This window comes from Elephas maximus, chromosome 23, assembly GCF_024166365.1.
Source record: "Elephas maximus indicus isolate mEleMax1 chromosome 23, mEleMax1 primary haplotype, whole genome shotgun sequence".
NCBI lineage: Eukaryota > Metazoa > Chordata > Mammalia > Proboscidea > Elephantidae > Elephas > Elephas maximus.
Genome location: NC_064841.1, coordinates 49,458,159 through 49,481,723, shown reverse-complemented (window position 1 = coordinate 49,481,723; position 23,565 = coordinate 49,458,159). Strand labels below are relative to the sequence as shown.

The following is a 23,565-nucleotide window of genomic DNA, read 5'->3' as shown; positions in this document are numbered from 1 at the left end:
TCAATCTATTCACTCATCTCCAGTTTCACTACTGCCTTTATCCAAGCTAGTATCTTTACCCAGACTGATCCGATAGCCTCCTGACCAAAATATATCTACAATCTATTCCCTTTTACCACCACCTTATCAAAGACAGTATTGTTAGCTGAGATACTGTAACTCTTGCCCTCTCCACCTTATAGCCAAGTGGTTTATTTTAAAATTGTTAGACATCACTTTCTTCACACAAAACAATAAGTTCACCTTGCATTTGAGATAAAACCTATAATCCATAACATGGCTTGCACACCCTGCAGCAGCCTTTTATTTCAAGCCTATGTCCCCTTCCCTCACAAAAACATTACTTTATCAAGCCTCCTTGAGCATTAAAACCTTCAGAAGGGTTGGTGTTCAGTAGGCCGAGAACATACCTCTCCAGGTCTCCTTCAGTTCTCAGCTTAATAGGACTTTTCCAATTCCCAGATCTAAATTAGTAGTTCATTATATTCTCAGCACCGTGTTTGCTCTTTTTACATGTATTACAACAAATTATATATTTGTCTTTGTTTAATGTGTTCTTCTCTACCACTCTCTAAACTTCTCTTATGTCTTCTGTTCATTAACATATATCCAGGACTTAGTGCAGTTTATGCCATGTTTAATGAACAATTGCTGTATCAATGAAAAGAAGTCCAGGGCTGACTGGGATAGAAATTGGATGGATTATCCATTTTATGTCTATCACAGTAAAAGGGACAGCAAATTGATGATGGAACACATATGTGCTTTCAGATATAAAGACCTACCCATTTGGATCACAATTTACTAGTTGTCTGATCCTGGGCATTTACTCATCTTTAAATTGGGGATAATAATACCAACAATACCTCATGTGTTGGCACCGTAAGCACTCCAATAACTATAGCTATTATTCCCACTGCCAACTCTTGGGTGGAGGGGAACATCTGAAACTTATAGAAAACAGGCATAGAAACAGGACTCTTTCAAATAATTCACCAAATTAATTGTGACTAGCTACTTAGCAACATTATGGCAGAACAAAACGCATGGGTCCCAGTAGTTTCCATCTCTCTAGACATCAATGTTCATGAAATTAAGAAAGTGGTGTTTGAAAATAAAATTGGAGGCACATACTAGTATCAAATCCTTCTGGTGTTTCTTACTGTGATCTGTGATCATGAAACACCTTCAAAGAACCTCCTAGGGGAAGACAGCTAAACTTTAACAGAAAACCGTAAAAAAATATACAGGTAGTCCCCAGTGTTACACTGAACTGCACTTAGCTTTTTTTTTGTATGTCTTATCTTTAGTAATATGCACCACATACAATGTTGTGATACATAATTTGCTGATGTCATCGTATCTGTAAGCTTATATGTAACGTTCCTAATCCCCAAAAGTGAGTATCAGATTTATAAAAATACTGAAAATATAAGGCAATAATAATGAAAATTGAAAAAAAAAAAAAACTATTCGACTTACATCAGAGCCAAGTTACAACAGGGTCATCGGAATGCAACCCTGTTGTAAGTCAGGGACTACCTGTATTTTATATAGCCATTTGTTGAGTATGAAGCAAATTTCATTGAAAAACAAACCTTTATTATGCTCTAACCTGTTCAATTCTATTCATTTAAAAGAAAAAAAAAAATGCTAGTGATCCAACTTATGCACTGTAGGTCTTTAGGTTTTTTACTCAAGTGTTAAAAATGCAGCCCTCTGGGACCCACCCCACATCTACTAAATCTGTCTCTGGGGGCAGGGGGTGGGGGGATGTACCTTAAAACAAACTGTCACAAGTGATTTTTAAGCGTTTGTATTTTGAGCACCACTAGAAACCTTTAAGCCTGAGATCCCAGTCCCCCTGACCCTCACAAATGGAAGAACTTAAGAGGTAAGAGTATGCAGGGCAAGTCAGGCACATAGGCAGCCCGATATAGACAGACACATGAGAGACACTCTCAAAAGCACACCAAAAAATAGGCATTTCTTCATGGATAATAGGTTATATTTCCAATATCTTCAAAGTTTCTAAATTTAAAAGTATTTATAATCATTGATTCATTCAACATTAACTCCTGTGCCAGAAACTTTTCTAGGTGTGTGGGATACAGCAGGAAGAAAATAAATTCCCTATCGCCATGAGTTCCAATAAAATATGTTCTGCTCTTAAGAGCAAGGTAACTGATTAAAAATTGAATTGGAAAACACCAATAACCTCTTAAGATTTTTGAGTCTTCAATGTGTATGTATACATACATACATGTTGTGTGCCACAGAGTCGATTATGACTCATGGTGACTCTACAGGACAAAACAGAACTGCTTCATAGTTTCCTAGGCCATAAATCTTGGGAGCAGATCGTCTCTTCTCCTGCGGAGCTGCTGATGGGCTCAAACCACTGACCCTTTGATTAGCAGCTGAGCACTTAACCATTGCACCACCAGGGCTCCTATACACACACGCATATATTTTCAGTTGTCATAGTGACCCCATCGTGTCAGAGTAGAACTGTGCTCATAGGGTTGTCAACAGTTGATTTTTCCAGAGTAGATCACAAGGGCTCTCTTTTGAGGTGCCTCTGGGTGGACTCAAACCCATCAGTTAGCAGCCAAGCATGTTAACTGTTTGTACCAGACAGGGACTCCAAACTGGTAGATGTTCACTACTATTTTTCAATTTTCACCTATCCCTGCATTCTAAAAGTGGCTGGTACCTCTCCCTTTCCAGAATGGGAAACACTGTTGTTAACAAAATCTGGAACTGCATGTAATCACAAGACACATGAGCTGGTCTCATTAAGAATAGCATCTTGGATAAATTACTTGACCTCAGTCATTAGTCCCTTTACCTGTATGCTACTAGTTAAGGAGCCCTGGTTAAGAGCTTAGCTGTTAAGTGAAAACTTGGCAGTTGAACCCATACAGCTGCTCTGTGGGAGAAAAACACAGTGTACATGCTTCTGTAAAGATTACACCACAAATTCCAACTCCAGTGACCCTGTCAGGCAGAGAAGAACTTCCCTACTGGGTTTCCTAGGCTGTAGTCTTCACAGAAGCAGACTGCCACATCATTCTCTCCTGTAAAAAGATTATAGCCTAGAAAACTCTACATGGGGCAGTTCTATCACATAGGTTGCTGAGTTGAAAACCGACTCAATGGCAACTACCAGTGATTGTGCTCAAACAGTTGTCATCTAACAACTCCAACTTTCCATATACTTCCATTTCTTCCCAAATAGACCAAGTCCTTTAGAGAAGGGGATAGGTTTTACATCTTCTTGTAGTCCCAGTACCTAGGTTAGTACCTGAAAGAATAGTCGGTTAAGTACTTGTTGAATGAATAAACGTCTGGCTCCATGACATGACTGCAGCTGTTCATTAAGGTATATTGCATTTATGAATACTTATAATGCAGCAAATTGGAGCAAAATAGAAAGCGTAAGAAAACAAAGTTATTTTAAGTGCTTCAGAATTCAATAATGACTCAATACTGCCACTGATATTAATGCCTGTTCTAGGCATTCCATGCATTTTTCTTAAAACCTAATATGCAAAATTTTCAGAAAACTTTCAGTTATTTTTATCAAAACTAAGCAAAAAAAAAAAAAAAAAAAAACAGCTTTCTTACACAGATCCACAATTCCTTATCCACAATTCTCAAATGCAAAAAACTCTGAGAAACTAGTTTTTTTCTTAAGTTTGTGCCAAAAAGGAACCTGAACTATATACATAAGGCTATCTACAGACTTAATACAGTTAGTATATCTGATATACTGCTGCAAAATATTGATGTTTGATTATGGGATGTTGCTCTGGCTCCACTGAAGGTTAATACATAATCATGGGGAGGTCCTGAATTTTGAAGCCCCAAGGGTTTCAGATAAGGGATTAGAGTATACTTATAGTAGTATAAGGAGCCCTGGTGGCACAGTGGTTAAGTGTGCAGCTGCTAACCAAAAGGTCAGCACTTCAAATCCACCAGCCAACTCCTTGGAAACCCTATGGGCAGTTCTACTCTGTCCTATGGGGTAGCTATGAGATGGAATTGGCTCGACAGCAATGGGTATAGTAAAAAATAAAACCAATTAAAGCTTCATGCTATATACTATCACTGTAAGCTGACATCAATTTAGAACCACAACTATGTAATCAAAATGTAAAGGTTTCATCTTGCTTACTGGGTTAAAAGTAAGTACACTCATGACTTAGAAAATATTTGAGATTCTATTTCCAAAAGCAATGGCTATTAAAAAAAAAAAATCCTTAGTGGTTTAAATTAAACACACACACACACACCTATATTATATTGAACCTTGTAACCATCCATACTAGGTAACCGAGAAGTTGGATTACTCACCTTGATTCAATGTGATTTAATACATTTTAGAATTATCTTTAATGCATAGTGAGAGTGCTATTTTTTAACAAACTCCTGTATTCAATAGTGTCATCAAAATGGTACCATTAAAGTATCAGAAATTGCTCTACTGACCATTTCTTACAGAGCTAAAATTAATGTTAAAAAGGCTATAGAAATCTAATGTTTTACATAATCACAGGTGTTGATAATACTCTCTATGAAACCTACTCTAGATCATAATAGCCTGTTAAGGCATCTCTGAGGGTATACAACCTTCTCTGCTCTGAACTATTTTGAATATAGTCTTTGCATGTTCCCTAGGAGTTTAATGAATGGATTTATCTTATTTACCTCAAAATGTTGTAAGCTTCTAGAACACCAGTGTCTTCCTAATGTTCTTTTCCTCCCTAACTACCATTGTTAGCAATATGCAATAAATGTTTGTTTTAAGCTTTCTCATAATAAATTTTCATGTACCAAATTTATTTCTGAGGAGTTACAGAAATAGGACTTTTAAAATTTCTGGTCTAATACGCTCTCAGTGTTCAGGCTATTTAAGAAAAGATCTTTTCCCTTGACAAGAAAATGTGTTTCTAAATATATCTTAAGGATTCAAACTTAAATCTATAAATTTTACTAAGTCTTCTAACTATTGAAGTGCTCAATTTGAAACTCCAGAATCAGAAATCAAGGCAATGCCTTCATCTTACAGATAAAGAAATTGAAGCCTGGAGAGAAGATAGTCTAAGGTGCTGGAAAGAAAAATTAATATTAGGTCATTGCTCTTTTTATATCACTACAACAGAAAATAAGCTTAGTTAGAATTTGTATCTCTTATCCTCACTCTACGATTATGATGATTTCCTGTGGTGGAAATACAGGTAGCATCAGAAGCCTGTATTTGGTTCTACTTTTAATCTTCATTTACATCGTAAACCTTGGATTTTCAAAGACCTAAGTTTATGAACTTGCTTAACTCGGTAATTAATTAGAACACCATCTACACAAATTTTAGGTACGACTTTTTCTAGTCAAGTTTTTGTTGCAAAGCAGGGGAATCATGACCATTCTTATTTTGTGTGTTCCTCTAATACTTTTTTTTTTTTTTTTTTCTAATACTTAGTTTCCAAGTAAAGAAAAAAAAAAAAGGTACAGTTTGGGATACAACTTTAGGAGTTTCTACTCTCAGACCCTGACTGACATAGCTAGCCTGCTCTGGACATCAACTTTTAAATTTATAAAATTGTTAGTATTTCATCATTTCAAGAATAATTCGCCCAGAAACAACAAAAAAGTACTTGAAGAATTATCAGGGGAAAACACCATTAAAATCAATCTAAGCCTAAGAACACAGTAGAATGTAACAATTCAGATTCAAATAACTTCTCTAAAAATTGAATAAGGGGCTTATTAAGGGGGAAAATCCAAAAGTAATTTAAATAAATTTATTATTCAAAAATATTTTCATGTACATTTTCATGAGTGTTTTGTTCGAAGGAAACGAGATTATCCTACAGTCAGTGTTCACTTAGAACATAAGTGACATGTATAATGATACATTTTGGAAATAACTGTCCAAATAAAAATGTAAATTTTTATAGTGATTTTAAACTGCAAGATATTTAAAATCTCAGATAAATGGACCCATGATGGGGAAGCGTAAACAAAAATCTGCAATTTTATGACTTCTCCATTACTGTACTGTATTTAATACTATACATAAACAACTTACCCCATTCCTAAATCGCAACTGGCCAGGACCAAGGATAATTCAATCGGAAAAACTGTGACATTTAAATGCATAATATGCATCCTCTCCCCCAATATATTTAATATACTGATAACAACTCTATATAATTAAAGAAAAACATGAACTACTATTAAACAAGTAGTATTTTTATGGAAAAAAAAAAAGTTGAGCACTTTCTTACCTTAAAAGCCTAAAGAAATGTGCTAACGAAGATTTAATTTGCCTGGGAAATCCACTTTCTCAATATGGATAAAAATTTTTTCATTAGCTCATTTTGAATGGCAAAATCTCCAAAAGAGAAAAATATAGCATCTCCAATAGATATCTCAAAACAATAAAGTTATACTTACAGGACGCTATAATCAGAAATCACCAAAAAACAAAAAGTATCTATTATTTCACTGTCCTTTTTCTCAGCAGTCAGCCATGACCATACAAACTAAATATATCCAGAAGTTAATGAAATGTGTTCTGGGCGAAATGTTTCACAGGGCAACACAATTCTCATAAAACAGATTTTTCTTTCCCTCTGAGAATCAAGTTAATCAACCCTTGGACTGCAATCAAGATAAAATGTGTAAATCTTGAATCATGTCAAGATCAAAACTACACAGACATTTCCTTTTAAAAGTGCTACAATTTACAAGTAAAAGAAATGTAAATAGCAAGGTGTTTAAATCATAGTACCATGTTAGAAATCTATGGTGCTTGGTAAAATATACAATAACTGGTATTTGGAAAAAAAACTGCATTGCTCTTGATGGAATATAGCACCACTGTGAAGATTAAAAAACGGTTAGAGTTAACCACCTTTTAATCAACAATATGCACTTCTAAGAAAAGTGCTTAAAGACGTAGTATTGAAAAAAGAGAAGTCTGAGATGTATTTTAAATATGCTACCCACTTTTCTTCATTAAAGAGACGATGAGCAATTTACTTTAGTAAGGTAATATCAGATTTGCTACTGTCTGATTATTAGCCAAAAATTATAAAATCTATTTAAGGGGCAGAAAAGTTATCCAAACTTGTTATAAAACAAGTTAGAACAGTATAAAGTAATTTTCTATGCCAAAAACATTTCAGATACTTATTGCTTAAATATACACCGATTACACCTGTGAAATTTTCCAAACCATGAACGAGAAAATTTCTTTTGTGGCTAACATTCATTCTAAGGGAGAAGGCAATATCTAAATGACGTGTAGACACTGCATAGCCATGGTGGAAAACAGACTGATTTTCATGAATTTTTAAAAACTGATGTCACCATGGTGGTTCGGGAACTAGGAACAACATGATTACATACATGCTACATGAAGTTAGCCATAAGATTTATAATATGTGGCTAGCATTTTTGCTCAGTCTTTTTAGAAAGTAGGATTTTAAATAAATTTCCTTATTCTAGAAGATCTGAATGGATAAACTGCTATGCAGAAGCACAAAGCCTTTTTTTTTAAAGCAATCTTCTATAACAATTATTTTTTAAAAACCAAACAATTTAACATCAAATGTAATTTCCTTTGAGATATACTTTAACCATCAGTTTCTTTGTTCTTCAATCACCTGAGATATCAGAATTATTACACTGGCAATCTTCATAGTAAGATGTGATAATACCTTACTTAAAGTAGCTTGAGTTTCTATAATAACTATTTCAGGAGTGGCATTTCTAAAAATAATTTTATTCAATGTATGAATCAGTCATATTTGAGGACAGGCATGAGAATTCTAATAAAAAACTGGTAAAGTTTTATAATATTCTACTCAGGTAATATTGCAGCATGAGCCATATGCTAAAGACAAAAAAATAAAGAAAAATCAAACCTCTGTAACTGAAGATTTCAGATACTTAAGGTTGATATGGGGAGGAAAAAAAGGATTTTATACTTTCATCAGACATTTTTACAAAGAAAATGTCTTGATGATCATGTTTTCAACTTATAGTCATTCTTTATATATATATACATATATATACACACACACACATATATATATACATATACATATATATACTTATAGGGGTGATGCAGAAAGCCACAAATGAAAAAAAAAAAAAAGACACTAAGGTTTTAATATGAGAACAAAAAGTTGTTTTCATCAGTATAGATTCACATTACAGTACACCAATATTGACAGCATTCTCTTGTCTATTTTTGGTACAGAAGATGGTATTCTCTACATAACCTTGTAAGGCTTCAGTAACTAAAACATAAAACAAAACAACAAAAATAACAAACAAACAAAAAAAAACCCTAACCTATTAGTTTACAGTTTATTTTTAAAATTCTGAAAGACACTGCAAGTTCTAAACTTTTAGTAGTGCTACCCATACACAACCATCTGGTTAAGAACCAGTAAGAGAGTCCCCTTTCAAGAAAGCTTTGCAACAGCAGGGTTGTGCAATATGGATGTTTCTTACTATGAGAAAAAAATTACACATGGCACATTCTCATTCATATTTTGTAATGTAAAAAGTTACAAACATACCTAATCAAATAAATAATAATAATAATAATTAAAAAAAAACAAAACAAAAACCTTTGTATTTGTTAAGTATCCTAAAACCACTACATAGAATAATGGCAACTTTCACTCACAGATTATTTACATGGTAATACCCCATTTGGGTACACTGCTACAAAACTCAAAACAGAAGGAGTAAACTTGAAATGTTTTCTGTAATAAAGATCTAGCAGCATGACTAGCTAATGCTGTTTCATCCTGGTTGTTTCCAAAACATTCCATTCTAGTCTGTGTCTTCATCCAGTTCGTAATTGTCTTTATCATAAATATCTTTTACTAAAAGAACCCGTACAAGCATATTTTCCAAGGTGTTTCGGTCCAGTGAAGTAGACGTGTACCAGACAGGGCTATCTGTAGAACTAGAGCATTCTGGTTGCAAATAAAAAACATCCGTTCTCTGGTTAAGATTCTGTGGACTTTGGGGGAGAGGAGGAGAGAAAAGAAGAAAGCCAAATCACAGTAAAAAAAAATCACAGTACATACATAAAATTTCCCACAAATTTTCCTCTTTTAAGAGTAATTCTGATCCCACTGATTACATTATGTAGTTAAACCATATGCCTCACCGTTATTATTTTTAAAGTTCATTTCCATGCTAAAAGAATTATTTCCCTACCATGATTTAAACTTTGTATTTTACTGAATCTACCATCAATTAGAAGTTACACTCTTGTCCACAGGGTCGCTATAAGTTGGAACCGACTCCATGGCACCTAACAACAACTATTATTTTTTTATTTTTTAATAATTTTTATTGAGCTTTAAGTGAACGTTTACAAGCTTATATACACCTTACTCCATACTCCCACTTACTCTCTCCCCCTAATGAGTCAGCCCTTCCAGTCTCTCCTTTCGTGACAATTTTGTCAGTTTCTAACCCTCTCTACCCTCCTATCTCCCCTCCAAACAGGAGATGCCAACACAGTCTCAAGTGTCCACCTGATACAAGTAGCTCACTCTTCATCAGCATCTCTCTCCAACCCATTGTCCAGTCCCTTCCATGTCTGATGAACAACTATTACTTTAATGTTACTGCTAAACAAGTAAAACACTGCCAATTACCACTTTAAGATGAACCCCAAATTTCAGAGATATTAAAATGTAAGTCTTAGAACTGACGATATATGATAGTACGTAAAATTACTTACAGCATGACATGATAGACTATTTAAAACATACCAACAAAATAATACTGAGATAGGAATTTCCAACTAACAAATAGTTACTACTACTGGAAGACCCTGATATTGTTGCAGCCTAAGGAGCTACCCCAAACCATGGTCAGAAATATTGCTATAATACTGTATGTGACATTGTTTTTATAGGTTCTTGGAGGGTTTCCTGGGGATCTAACTATAGTTTATAAAATCTTTTAGATAATGAAATACGCTGAGTCCATACTAATCTCTTGAAAGTTGGAGAGCATTTAAATAAAATAACAGACAAGCATAAAATAATCTATGGTCCCAAAACATTTCATTAGATTAAAAAAATTCTTCTAATGTTTTTTGGTCTCGGATTGGGGAAAACAGCAGTGATACAGGTGAAAAGCATAATACAGGTAGTCCCTCACTTACAACAGGGCTCCGTTCCAATGATTCCGTCTTAAGTCGGTTTTGACATAAATACCGTTTTTTTTTTTTTTTAAGCTTTCCTTATTATTGCCTTTATTAGTAGTATTTTTATAAGTCTGATCTTTGTCTTTTGGGGTTGGAAACATTACATATAAACTTACAGATATATTTTAATACATACATACTACTAACAATAAGATGTACCAAAAAAAACCAAGACAAAATAAAACGAAATAAACAAAAAACACAAAGATGGTCATTAAATGCACTTCGTGGTTAACTTGAGTATGTCATAAGTCGGGGACAACCTGTGCTTTCAGAACACTCTTGAATCTTTCTTTCAAAACTTCTTAAAGGATTATTTTCTAAGTACTTCATTCATCTCCATCAATCTACTCTATCTTTGAATGTATCTTTACACCACGGGTTAACAAAGTATAGCCTGCCACCTGTTTGTGTAAATAAAGTTTTATTTTAACACAACCATGCCCGTTCAATTACATATAGTATATAGCTGCTTTCTGTCTACAACAGCCAAATTGAGTAGTTATAATAGAGATTCTATAGCCTATCAAACTAAGAAACTAAAAAAAATTTACTCTCTACCCTTTAGGAGTCCCTGGGCGGCACAAACAGTTAAGCACTTGACTATCAGCAAAAACGTTGGTGGTCTGAACCCACCCCACAGGTGTCTTGGGAGACACGTCTGCCAATCTGCCTCTGAAAGGCCAGACTTGAAAACCCTATGGAGCAGTTCTACTCTGCACACATGGGGTCACCAAGTGTTGGAATCAACTCATCGGCAACTAACATCATCATCTGACCCTTTACAGAAAAAGTTGTGGCCCCTGCTTTACCCAGTCATTGGAATCATTGTACTTTTTAAACATATACTTGAATTCTAAAGTAAAAACTATAAGCTGGATATTTTATAATAATGGAACTAAAAAGTTATAACCAGATGGACTTGGGTAACTGAAGAACGAGGGAAATCTGAAAAAAATATCAGTGAAAAAAAACATTGCCTCTTGGTAACAGTAAATTTGAAACAATCAACTTATACTACCACGTGTTAACAAAAAAAATTAGTATCATTAACACTTACCTTTTAGACAAGTAGCATTCAAACATTTTCACAGGACATCTAGAAGGATTGGCTGTGTTTTCAATTTGTTCAAATACTGGCTCATCATCTTCGTGTTTTCTTTTACCAGCAGTAATTTTATCTTAAAAAATAAAAGTTGAATAAACCTCATGTGATCAATTTTGAAGCAAGAGAGCTTTATTCACTCCTAGTATCTGTTATACCAAAGAATGGAAATAGGTATCTTTCAGAGTTCTAAGTTGTGGCTCTTGGTAACTCGTAATTTTTCAAACAAAACAAACTGAGATGTTTTAAGAAGATAGAGGTTGCCTTATTTTATCAAAAGAACAGTTTTTAGGCTCTGAACAAATGATCCAGGAGGTCCCCAGTAAGGCAAGGTGTAGATATCCCTGCCACAGACAACACCAAAATAAAATCTGTTACACTACCTTCATTATCTGTTCCACATAAAGAAGACACTTGGTATCGAAGACATGCTTTGTTTTCCATCGTTAAAGGATTTTTTTTCCAATGCCTAAACACAGTGCCAAAGGAAAGTCTTAAGTGTTGTTCTACTGTTTTCAGGCCAAAATACTTAGTGTTAAAGTAGAACAAGGTGTTCAGAAGAGCTACTGGAGAGTGTGATCCTAGTTGTTTTATCCTCCAGAGATAATCTTCTTCAACTCGAGAGAATATTGATCCTTAAACAGAGAGAACTATTTTAAAAGAATTATAATAAATAAGACATATTTCATTTAATCACCTCAAAAAAACCAAAAAACCAAACCCACTGCCATCGAGTAGATTCCAGCTCATAGCGACCCTACAGGACAGAGTAGAACTGCTCGTAGAGTTTCCAAGGAGCGCCTGGCAGATTTGAACTGCCAACCTTTTGATTAGCAGCCTAGCACTTAACCACTACGCCACCAGGGGGTCCAATTTAACCACATAAAAAAGTTAATTCAAGAACAATCCTTTATCAATCCTCTATTCACAGCAGGTAAACTGGAATGAATTTCAGAATTGCCTGTGCAGCTCTCTAGGGAGGATACCAGGCCATTCACACCAGACTAACAGCTCTGGAGTAAGGAACTCGATGTTTATTTCTTAAGTACTCCAGTGCAGATTCTGATGTAAATTTCTCTTAAACCACTATTCAAGATATATGAGGAAAATATGTGAAAGTGAATGGAAACCACCCATCTTTTCAGGCTTCTTACAGATTTAAATCCCTTCCTGATAATTGTCTGCTTTTTCTACTAAAGAACAGAAGTAGGTCACATTTCTTAAAGTTCTCCATAAACACTGGTTATTGAGCAGATTTATTTCTAATTAAACAAAACATGAACAGATGAGAGCTCATAAATTAAATACTCTAAAAAATATGATATCTAATTAAAATTTTTCTCATTTAACATACTTCAACGAGAAAAACTGGAACATACTTCTGCAAAAATAAAAATGCCAGTATGAAATTAGCAACAACTTTATTTAAAAATTTATTTTCCCTAATTACAATATACATTCAATTTAGTTTATATTATTTTGTACAGCTTACAGTAAAATACTGTTAAGATTCACAATAAAAGAGCATTACCATCTGGAAGTATGCTTGGTTGCCAACTCCTAAGTATTTTATTCAATTCTTGCTCAAATGTCTGGTATCCTGGATCAATAAATATATTGTCTTTTCGGTTACTCCCACACAAGTACTGTAAATGAAGGAAAAAAATTTTTTTGAATGAAAAACACCTAAACAGTGAGTATATTAGTTGCACTCCGTATTTCTCAAGAAAAATAAAGCTTTTCGGCTGTACCTAACCTACTCCACACCCCTAAAAAAAAAAACAAAAACAAATTTTTTTGAGAATTATGTCTAAGAAAAGAAAGTAAACTAAATACAAGAAGAGAGATTACTGGCTTTACCTACATGTCTAGAAATCATGAAGAATAAAATTACCAATTAATCTCTTGGTTAAAAAATTCAAAGCTGAAATACACACCTAAAAATCCAGAATGTGCAAACTAGCTAAAAATCTTCAGTCAGACAAGGAACAAAGCAAATGACCACACAGGAAATGGAGAAAACAAATTTAAATTTTAAATTAACAGTAATTAAATTATTAATACTGAAGAAAAAGTCATAAGGATGAGATAAAAATGTTAATCTGTAGCAGACTGAAGCTCCTTTTTTAGCATTCTTTGTTAGCCTATGGCTCTTTTCTCCTTATTGTCTCTTTATATGCTTAACTCTCTCCCTGTGTGCCAATACAAATTTATGAATCTTAAAACTTACTGTGACAAACTGTGACAGTGAGGGTGTTAAAGAAAGGCACAATCACTAAAGTTTGCAAAGTCCACCTCCACTGGGTTTTAAAAATAAAATATGCAAAAGTAAAATGCATGACACAATAGAATTTATTGTTAATAAATATTAAGGAAGGAAGAATTGGGAGTATACTGTTCTAAGGTTCTTATACTTCACGTGAAGTGGTATATTATTACTTGAAGGCAAACTGATTAAAGATGTATATTATAAATCCTAGGGCAATGACTAAAGTTTTTAAAAGATATGTGTGTGTGTGTGTGCATGTGTATATACACCCATACATGGATGATACATACATAAAAAGCCCTGGTGGTACAATGGTTTAGCGCTTGGCTGCTAACTGCAAGTTTGGCAGTTCAAATTCACCCAGTGGCTCTGTGGGAGAAAGGCCTGAAGATCTGCTTCCATAAAGATTACAGCCTAGAAAACCCTGCGGGGCAGTTCTATTCTGTCACATGGAGTTGCTGAGTCAAAACAGACTCAACAGCACCAAATGACAACAGCACACACACATATATGCCATATTACTGTTGCTGTTTATTTCCCATTAAAGGCTGTTTCAACTTACAAACACCTGATTTAAACATATATGACTGCGCTTTCACAAAAGCCCTTACAACCAATGGAAACCTATGGAAGAAAAAACAATCTTTAGGATAGCCTGTGGTTTCAAAAGCACAAGAAAAGGTGAATCTATCAAATACATCAACAACCTAGAGAAAGCAACTGTAGGAAAAACAGGCCCATTTAAGTAACAGAAATCTTAATCAAAAAGTATCTTCAGGACTCCACAAGAAAACTGCTGGAACTAACAGAAGAATTTAGCAACACTGCATGATACAAGATCGACACCAAAAAATCAGATGGGTTCCTCTACACTAACGAAGACTACTCCGAAAAAGGAATCAAGAAAACAATATCATTTGCAACAGCCCCCAAATCAATAAAATACCTAGGGATTAACCTAACCAGGGACATAAAAGATTTATACGATAAGAAGTATAAAACACAACAAGAGACCAAGAGACATAAAAAATGGAAAGACATCCTGTGCTCATGAATTAAAAAAACCCCAAACTCGTTGCCATCAAGTTGATTGTGACTCACAGCAGGCCTACAGAACAGAGCAGAACTGTCCCCCATAAGGTTTCCAAGGAGTGGCTGGTGGAACCAACTGCTGACCTTTTGGTTAGCAGGTGTAGCACTTAACCACTACAACACCAGGGCTCACGAATAGCAAAGATTAATATAGTCAATACTATATGTCAGTATACTACAAAGGTCAACATACTATACATGTCAACATATGTCAGTACTATTTAAAGTTATCTACAGATTCAACGCAATTCCAATACAAATCCCAACAACATTCTTTACTGGAATGGAAAAACTGATGACCAATTTCATATAGAAAGGAAAGAAACCCCAAATAGCAAAAGCAATAGTGAAGAAAAAAGAACAAAGAAGCAGTCCTCGCACTCCCTGATATCAAAAAATACTATACAGTCACTGTAATAAAAACAGCCTGGTACTGGTTCAATGACAGACACATAGACCAATAGAACAGAATTGAAAACTCTGAACTAAACGCAAACATCTATGGACAATTGATCTTCAATGAGCAGTAAAAGAACATCCAGTGGGGCAAAGACAGTCTTTTTAATAAACGGTACTGGCAAAACTGGATATCCACCTGCAGAAAATTGAAAATATGACCTATACCTTACGTCAAACCCAAAAACTAACTCGAAATGGATCAAAGATCCAAATGTCAAACCTCAAACCATAAAATTCCTGCAAGAAAACTGGGATCTAATCTTCTGTAAAAATTAGATAACAAGCATTACAACAAATGCATGAATAGAAGAAGACCAAACAGTTAACGTCATAAAAACTATAAACTTCTGCTTACCAAAAGACATTATCAAGGGAGACAGGGCCAAGATAGTGGAGTAGTCAGACGCTTCCAGTGATCGCTCTTACAACAAAGACCCAAAAAACAAGTAAAACGATTATATATATGACAAGCTAGGATCCCTAAACACCAAAGGCAAAGTTAGGAAATTGTACTGAACTGCAGGGGGAGGGAATGACAGTTCAGAAGCGGTGAGGAGTTGCCAGACCTGACTTGGCGGGAACTGGCGGTAGCATTCGGGACACTGTTTCCTCATGGAGAGATAGTGAGCCACAGTCTACTCACACCTCTGGAACCAGAGAAAAACAGTACTCTCAGCAAAAGCTAAGTACTTCCGTTTATTTTACTGTGCCCACAGCCCTCACGGCGGCTTCAGTAGCTGTCAATTTCCCTGGGCCTGAAATAGGCACTGCTGCGCACCCTGAGCCATTCTCCTGGCCTTGGAGAAGGAATAAATTAACAACTGGGGGAAAAGATAACCTGCCAACTCCACTAAGCTGGGAAGCTCAGGACAGAACCAGCTCTTGGCTAGGCAAAATGGTCCGTGGACATTTAATACCTTTCACCCCTGCATGGATCTGTGTGGGCCATTTCAGCAGATTAGGCCCTTGCTGGAAGACTGTAATGGTGTATGTGCTTTAGATTTGAATTCAATTGTTAAAGCTGTATGGTGGAGAGGTGGGTTTTTAATGTTTGCCATCACTTGCTCATTAAACAGGGTCATCACCTACCCAACTGCAACAGGGGTCCAAGGATAAGAGATGCCTCCCAGACATTACAACCAAAAGCACTGGGTGCCCATGGTCTGGCTGCAGAACCCACACACCTGTGCACTCTAGGGAACAAGGATGTGTTTTCCTCACACTCAGCCCCTCGCATTGTTAGAGCATGACCCCCTGCTGCAACCAGATACCTGTTCCTACACCAATCAACCCTTCTCCTCTAAGACAGCAGAACAGAGCCTGCACCACACACTTCATGACCAACTACCTGGACACCTGAGCTGAATCCATACAACAAAAGTGAATGGACTCCTACGTTCACATACCAGGTAATAGCTCTAGCCATCTGACAACAACGTTAGAGTGTCAAAGGCGCTAGCACATTCAATCAGCCTATTTGGGCATATCGAAAACAAAACAAAGCAAGGAGCTAGGATACAGTAAGCAAACGTAAAATTAGTACAGTAACTTATAGATGGCTCAGAGACAACAGTCAATATCAAACCACATAAAGAAGCAGACCACGGACACTGCAACAAGCTCTCAAAACAAAGAATCAAGGAATCTTCCAGATGAAGATATCTCCTGGAATTACCAGATGTAGAATACAAAGGATTAATATACAGAACTCTTCAAGAGAGGAAGGAGATCAGACAACAGGCAGAACAAGCCAAGGAACACACATAAAGCAGCTGAAGAAATTAAAAAGGTTATTCAAGAACATACTGAAATATTTAATAGGCTGCAAAAATCCACAGAGAGAAAGCCATCAAAAATTCCGAGGATTAACAATGAAATTTCAGAATGAGAAAACTCGAGTAGAAAGTCAGAGGGCAGAATTGAGGCAACAGAAGGAAGAAGTAGTGAGACTGAAGATAAAACACTTGGCACCAATATATTTGAAGAAAAATCAGATAAAAGAATTAAAAAAAATGAAGAACCCCTAAGAATCATGTGGGACTCTATCAAGAGAAATAATCTACGAGGGACTAGAGTAACAGAACAGGGAAGCATAATAGAAAAAACAAACAGAATTGTTGAAGCTTTTTTGGCAGAAAACTTCCCTGGTATCAAGAAAGGTGAGAAGATATCTATCCAAGATGCTCATCGAACTCCACATAAGGTAGACCTCAAAAGAAAGTCACCAAGACATATTATAATCAAATTTGCCAAAACCAAAGATAAAGAGAGAATTTTAAAAGAGGTTAGGGATAAATGAAAAGTCACCTACAAAAGAAAGTCAATAAGAATAAGCTGGGACTACTTGGCAGAAACCATGCAGGCAAGAAGGCAATGGTTATATAAAAAGCACTGAAGGAAAAAAACTGCCAGCCAAGCATCATATATATCCAGCGAAACTGTCTCTCAAATATGAAGGAGGGACACAGCAAAAGCAGTGCTCAGAGGCCAATTTATATCGATAAATGCACACATACAAAAAGAAGAAAGAGACAAAATCAGAGAACTGTCCCGACAACTTGAACAAATACAAAGTGAACAACAAAAGAATCCATCAGGCACCAGAAGAAAACAAATAATAAAAATTAGAGCTGAACTAAATGAATTAGAGAACAGAAAAACAATTGAAAGAATTAACAAAGCCAAAAGCTGCTTCTTTGAAAAAAATTAACAAAATTGATAAACCATTGGTTAGACTGACTAAAGAAATACAGGAAAGAAAACAAATAACCTGAATAAGAAACGAGAAGGACCACATCACAACAGAACCAAATGAAATTAAAAGAATCATTTCAGATTATTATGAAAAATTGTACTCTAACAAATTTGAAAACCTAGAAGAAATGGATGAATTCCTGGAAAAACACTACCTACCTAAACTAACACATTCAGAAGTAGAACAACTAAATAGACCCATAACAAAAAAAGAGATTGAAACGGTAATCAAAAAACTCCCAACAAAAAAAAGCCCTGGCCCGGACGGCTTCACTGCAGAGTTCTACCAAACTTTCAGAGAAGAGTTAACACCACTACTACTAAAGGTATTCCAAAGCATAGGAAATGACGGAATACTACCCAACTCATTCTATGAAGCCACCATCTCCCTGATACCAAAACCAGGTAAAGACATTACAAAAAAAGAAAATTATAGACTTATATCCCTCATGAACATAGATGCAAAAATCCTCAACAAAATTCTAGCCAATAGAATCCAACAACACATCAAAAAAATAATTCACCATGATCAAGTGGGATTTATACCAGGTATACAAGGCTGGTTTAATATCAGAAAAACCATTAATGTAATCCATCACATAAATAAAACAAAAGACAAAAACCACATGATCTTATCAATTGATGCAGAAAAGGCATTTGACAAAGTCCAGCACCCATTTATGATAAAAACTCTTACCAAAATAGGAATTGAAGGAAAATTCCTCAACATAATAAAGGGCATCTATGCAAAGCCAACAGCCAATATCACTCTAAATGGAGAGAACCTGAAAGCATTTCCCTTGACAACGGGAACCAGACAAGGATGCCCTTTATCACCACTCTTATTCAACATCGTGCTTGAAGTCCTAGCCAGGGCAATTAGGCTAGACAAAGAAATAAAAGGTATCCAGATTGGCAAGGAGGAAGTAAAGTTATCACTATTTGCAGATGACATGATCTTATATACAGAAAACCCTAAGGAATCCTCCAGAAAACTACTGAAACGAATAGAAGAGTTTGGCAGAGTCTCAGGTTATAAAATAAACATACAAAAATCACTTGGATTCCTCTACATCAACAAAAAGAACACCGAAGAGGAAATAACCAAATCAATACCATTCACAGTAGCCCCCAAAAAGATAAGATACATAGGAATAAATCTTACCAAGGATGGAAAAGACCTATACAAAGAAAACTACAAAGCTCTACTACAAGAAATTCAAAAGGACATGCTTAAGTGGAAAAACATACCTTGCTCATGGATAGGAAGACTTAACATAGTAAAAATGTCTATTCTACCAAAAACCATCTATACATATAACGCACTTCCGATCCAAATTCCAATGTCATATTTTAAGGGGATAGAGAAACAAATCACCAATTTCATATGGAAGGGAAAGAAGCCCTGGATAAGCAAAGCATTACTGAAAAGGAAGAAGAAAGTGGGAGGCCACACTCTACCTGATTTCAGAAGCTATTATACAGCCACAGTAGTCAAAACAGCCTGGTACTGGTACAACAACAGGCACATAGACCAATGGAACAGAATTGAGAACCCAGATATAAATCCATCCACGTATGAGCAGCTGATATTTGACAAAGGCCCAGTGTCAGTTAATTGGGGAAAAGATAGCCTTTTTAACAAATGGTGCTGGCATAACTGGATATCCATTTGCAAAAAAATGAAACAGGACCCATACCTCACACCATGCACAAAAACTAACTCCAAGTGGATCAAAGACCTAAACATAAAGACTAAAACGATAAAGATCATGGAAGAAAAAATAGGGACAACCCTAGGAGCCCTAATACAAGGCATAAACAGAATACAAAACATTACCAAAAATGACGAAGAGAAACCAGGTAACTGGGAGCTCCTAAAAATCAAACACCTATGCTCACCTAAAGACTTCACCAAAAGAGTAAAAAGACCACCTACAGACTGGGAAACAATTTTCAGCTATGACATCTCTGACCAGCGCCTGATCACTAAAATCTACTCTGTCAAAACTCAACCACAAAAAGACAAACAACCCAATCAAGAAGTGGGCAAAGGATATGAACACACATTTCACTAAAGAAGATATTCAGGCAGCGAACAGATACCTGAGAAAATGCTCTCGATCATTAGCCATTAGAGAAATGCAAATTAAAACTATGATGAGATTCCATCTCACACCAACAAGGCTGGCATTAATCCAAAAAACACAAAATAATAAATGTTGGAGAGGCTGCGGAGAGACTGGAACTCCTATACACTGCTGGTGGGAATGTAAAATGGTACAACCACTTTGGAAATCTATCTGGCGTTATCTTAAACAGTTAGAAATAGAACTACCATACAACCCAGAAATCCCACTCCTCGGAATATACCCTAGAGAAACAAGAGCCTTCACACAAACAGATATATGCACACCCATGTTTATTGCAGCTCTGTTTCCAATAGCAAAAAGCTAGAAGCAACCAAGGTGTCCATCAACGGATGAATGGGTAAATAAATTGTGGTATATTCACACAATGGAATACTACGCATCGATAAAGAACAGTGACGAATCTGTGAAACATTTCATAACATGGAGGAACCTGGAAGGCATTATGCTGAGCGAAATTAGCCAGAGGCAAAAGGACAAATATTGTATAAGACCACTATTATAAGATCTTGAGAAATAGTAAAAACTGAGAAGAACACATACTTTTGTGGTTATGAGGGGGGGAGGGAGGGAGGGAGGGAGAGGGTTTTTTTATTGATTAATTAGTAGATAAGAACTGCTTTAGGTGAAGGGAAGGACAATACTCAATACATGGAAGGTCAGCTCAATTGGACTGGACCAAAAGCAAAGAAGTTTCCCGGATAAAATGAATGCTTCAAAGGTCAGCAGAGCAAGGGCGGGGGTTTGGGGACCATGGTTTGAGGGGACTTCTAAGTCAATTGGCAAAATAATTCTAGTATGAAAACATTCTGCATCCCACTTTGAAATGTGGCATCTGGGGTCTTAAATGCTAACAAGCGGCCATCCAAGATGCATCAATTGGTCTCAACCCACCTGGAGCAAAGGAAAATGAAGAACACCAAGGTCACACGACAACTAGGAGCCCAAGAGACAGAAAGGCCCACATGAACCAGAGACCTACATCATCCTAAGACCAGAAGAACTAGTTGGTGCCCGACCACAATCGATGACTGCCCTGACAGGGAGCACAACAGAGAACCCCTGAGGGAGCAGGAGATCAGTGGGATGCAGACCCCAAATTCTCATAAAAAGACCAGACGTAATGGTCTGACTGAGACTAGAGGAATCCCGTCAGTCATGGTCCCCAGACCTTCTGTTGGCACAGGACAGGAACCATCCCTGAAGACTACTCATCAGACATGAAAGGGACTGGTCAGTGGGTGGAAGAGAGATGCTGATGAAGAGTGAGCTAATTATATCAGGTGGACACTTGAGACTGTGTTGGCATCTCCTGTCTGGAGGGGGGATGGGAGGATAGAGAGAGAGGGAAGCTAGCAAAATTGTCACGAAAGGAGAGACTGAAAGGGCTGACTCAATAGGGGGAGAGCAAGTGGGAGTACGGAGTAAGATGTATGTAAACGTATATGTGACAGACTGACTTGATTTGTAAACGTTCATTTGAAGCTTAATAAAAGTTAATAAAAAAAAAATATGAAGGAAAAATGAGGACATTTCCAGATAAACGGAAGTTTAGGAAATCTGTAAAAACCAAACCAAAACTACAAGAAATACTAATGGAGTTCTCTGATTAGAAAATAACTAATATCAGACATTAACCCAAGGCTGGAACACAGGATGGAGCAACCAGGTATCAACACAGATAGGGATATAACAAAAATAAATCAAGATAAAAAAATGCACAAAACGGGCAAACAGTGATTTCATTACGTAAAAGATGACAACATTAAAACAATGAACAGGGACTGAAAAATGTAGTCATAGGTCTTTTATATGGAGAGGAGCTTGAGGCGACATAAAGAAGAAAAAGTTTGGTCTAAATGTAGAAAAATAGGGGTAAATGTTAAGGTAACCACAAAGTAGACTAATAATTCTACACATCAAAATAAATATAAGAAAAACATAAAGACTCAACAAATACAAAAGCAACAACAATAAAAAAGAGGAAAAGATATGATGAAAAACTACTCAGCACAAAAAATTAAGTGGAAAAAAGAAACTGTCAGCAACACACACAAAAAGACATCAAATGACTGCACTAAACTCATACCTATCCATAATTATGCTGAATATAAATGGGCTAAATGCACCAATAAACAGAGAGTGGCAGAACGGATTAAAAAAACACGACCCATCTATATACTGCCTATAAGAGACACACCTTAAAGACACAAACAAAAACTCAAAGGATGGAAAAAAAATTATCAAGCAAACAACAACGAAAATGCCAGAGCATTTAGGCTAGGTAAAGGAATAAAGGGCATACAGATTGGTAAGGAAGAAGTAAAAGAATCTCTATTTGCAGATGACATGATCTTACACACAGACAACCATAAGGAATCCTCCAGAAAACTACTGAAACTAGTCAAAGAGTTCAGCGGAGTATCGGGATACAAGATAAACATACAAAAATCAGTTGGATTCCTCTACACCAACAAAAAGAATGTCAAAGAGGAAATCATCAAATCAATATCATTTACAGTAGCCCCCAAGAAGATAAAATACTTAGGAATAAATCTAACCAGAAACATAAAAGACCTATAAAAAGAAAACTGCAAGACACTACTCCAAGAAACCGAAAAGAGACTTACATAAGTGGAAAAACATACCTCGCTCATGGATAGGAAGACTTAACATTGAAAAAATGTCTATTCCACCAAAAGGTATCTATAGATACAATGCAATTCCAATCCAAATTCCAATGACATATTTTAATGAGACAGAGAAACAAATCACCAACTACATACGGAAGGGAAAGAGGCCCTAGGTAAGTAAAGCATTACCGAAAAAGAAGAACTAAGTGGGAGGCCTCACACTACCTGATTTTAGAACACCTTATAACGCCACAGTAGTCAGAATAGCCTGGTACTGGTACAACAATAGATACATAGGCCAAAGGAACAGAGTTGAGAATCCAGACATAAATCCATCCACATATAAGCAGCTGATATTTGACAAAGGCACAAAGTCAGTTAAATGGGCAAAAAGACAAATGGTGCTGACATAACTGGATATCCATCTCCAAAAAAAAAAATGAAACAAGACCCATACCTCACACCATGCACAAAAACCAACTCAAAATGGATCAAACACCTAAATATAAAATCTACAATGATAAAAACAACAAAAAAAACAAAACCCAAATACGTCAAGTTGACTCCGACTCATAGCAACCCTATAGGACAGAGGAGAACTGTCCCATAGAGTTCCCAAGGAGTGTCAGGAGGATTTGAACTGCCAACCTCATGGTTAGCAGCCAAAGCACTTAAGCACTATGCCACCAGAGTTTCCAAAATGATAAAAATCATGGAAGAAAAAATAGGGACAATGCTAGGAGCCCTAATACATGGCATAAACAGCATATAAAACATTACTAACAATGCACAAACACCAGAAGAGAAAGTAGATAATGGGGAGCTCCTAAAAATCACTTATGCTCATC

At 36.0% G+C, this 23,565-nt stretch overlaps 1 protein-coding gene across 2 annotated transcripts in view; it reads right to left on the bottom strand.

Annotated features, from left to right (window-relative positions):
* Window positions 1–5,772: 5,772 nt before the first annotated feature.
* ZMYM2 (zinc finger MYM-type containing 2) overlaps window positions 5,773–23,565 on the bottom strand; it is a 134,054-nt gene continuing 116,261 nt past the window's right edge. Inside the window, exons 24-27 of one of the 2 annotated variants that reach the window (XM_049867324.1) lie at window positions 12,892–13,006; window positions 11,744–11,995; window positions 11,316–11,436; window positions 5,773–9,052 (exon numbers count right to left, since the gene is read on the bottom strand). In XM_049867324.1, the coding sequence (XP_049723281.1) occupies window positions 8,860–9,052; window positions 11,316–11,436; window positions 11,744–11,995; window positions 12,892–13,006 (681 nt within the window). In that variant the 3' untranslated portion in view covers window positions 5,773–8,859. The remainder of the gene's footprint in view (window positions 9,053–11,315; window positions 11,437–11,743; window positions 11,996–12,891; window positions 13,007–23,565) is intronic. The other variant, XM_049867323.1, reaches the window with a different exon arrangement.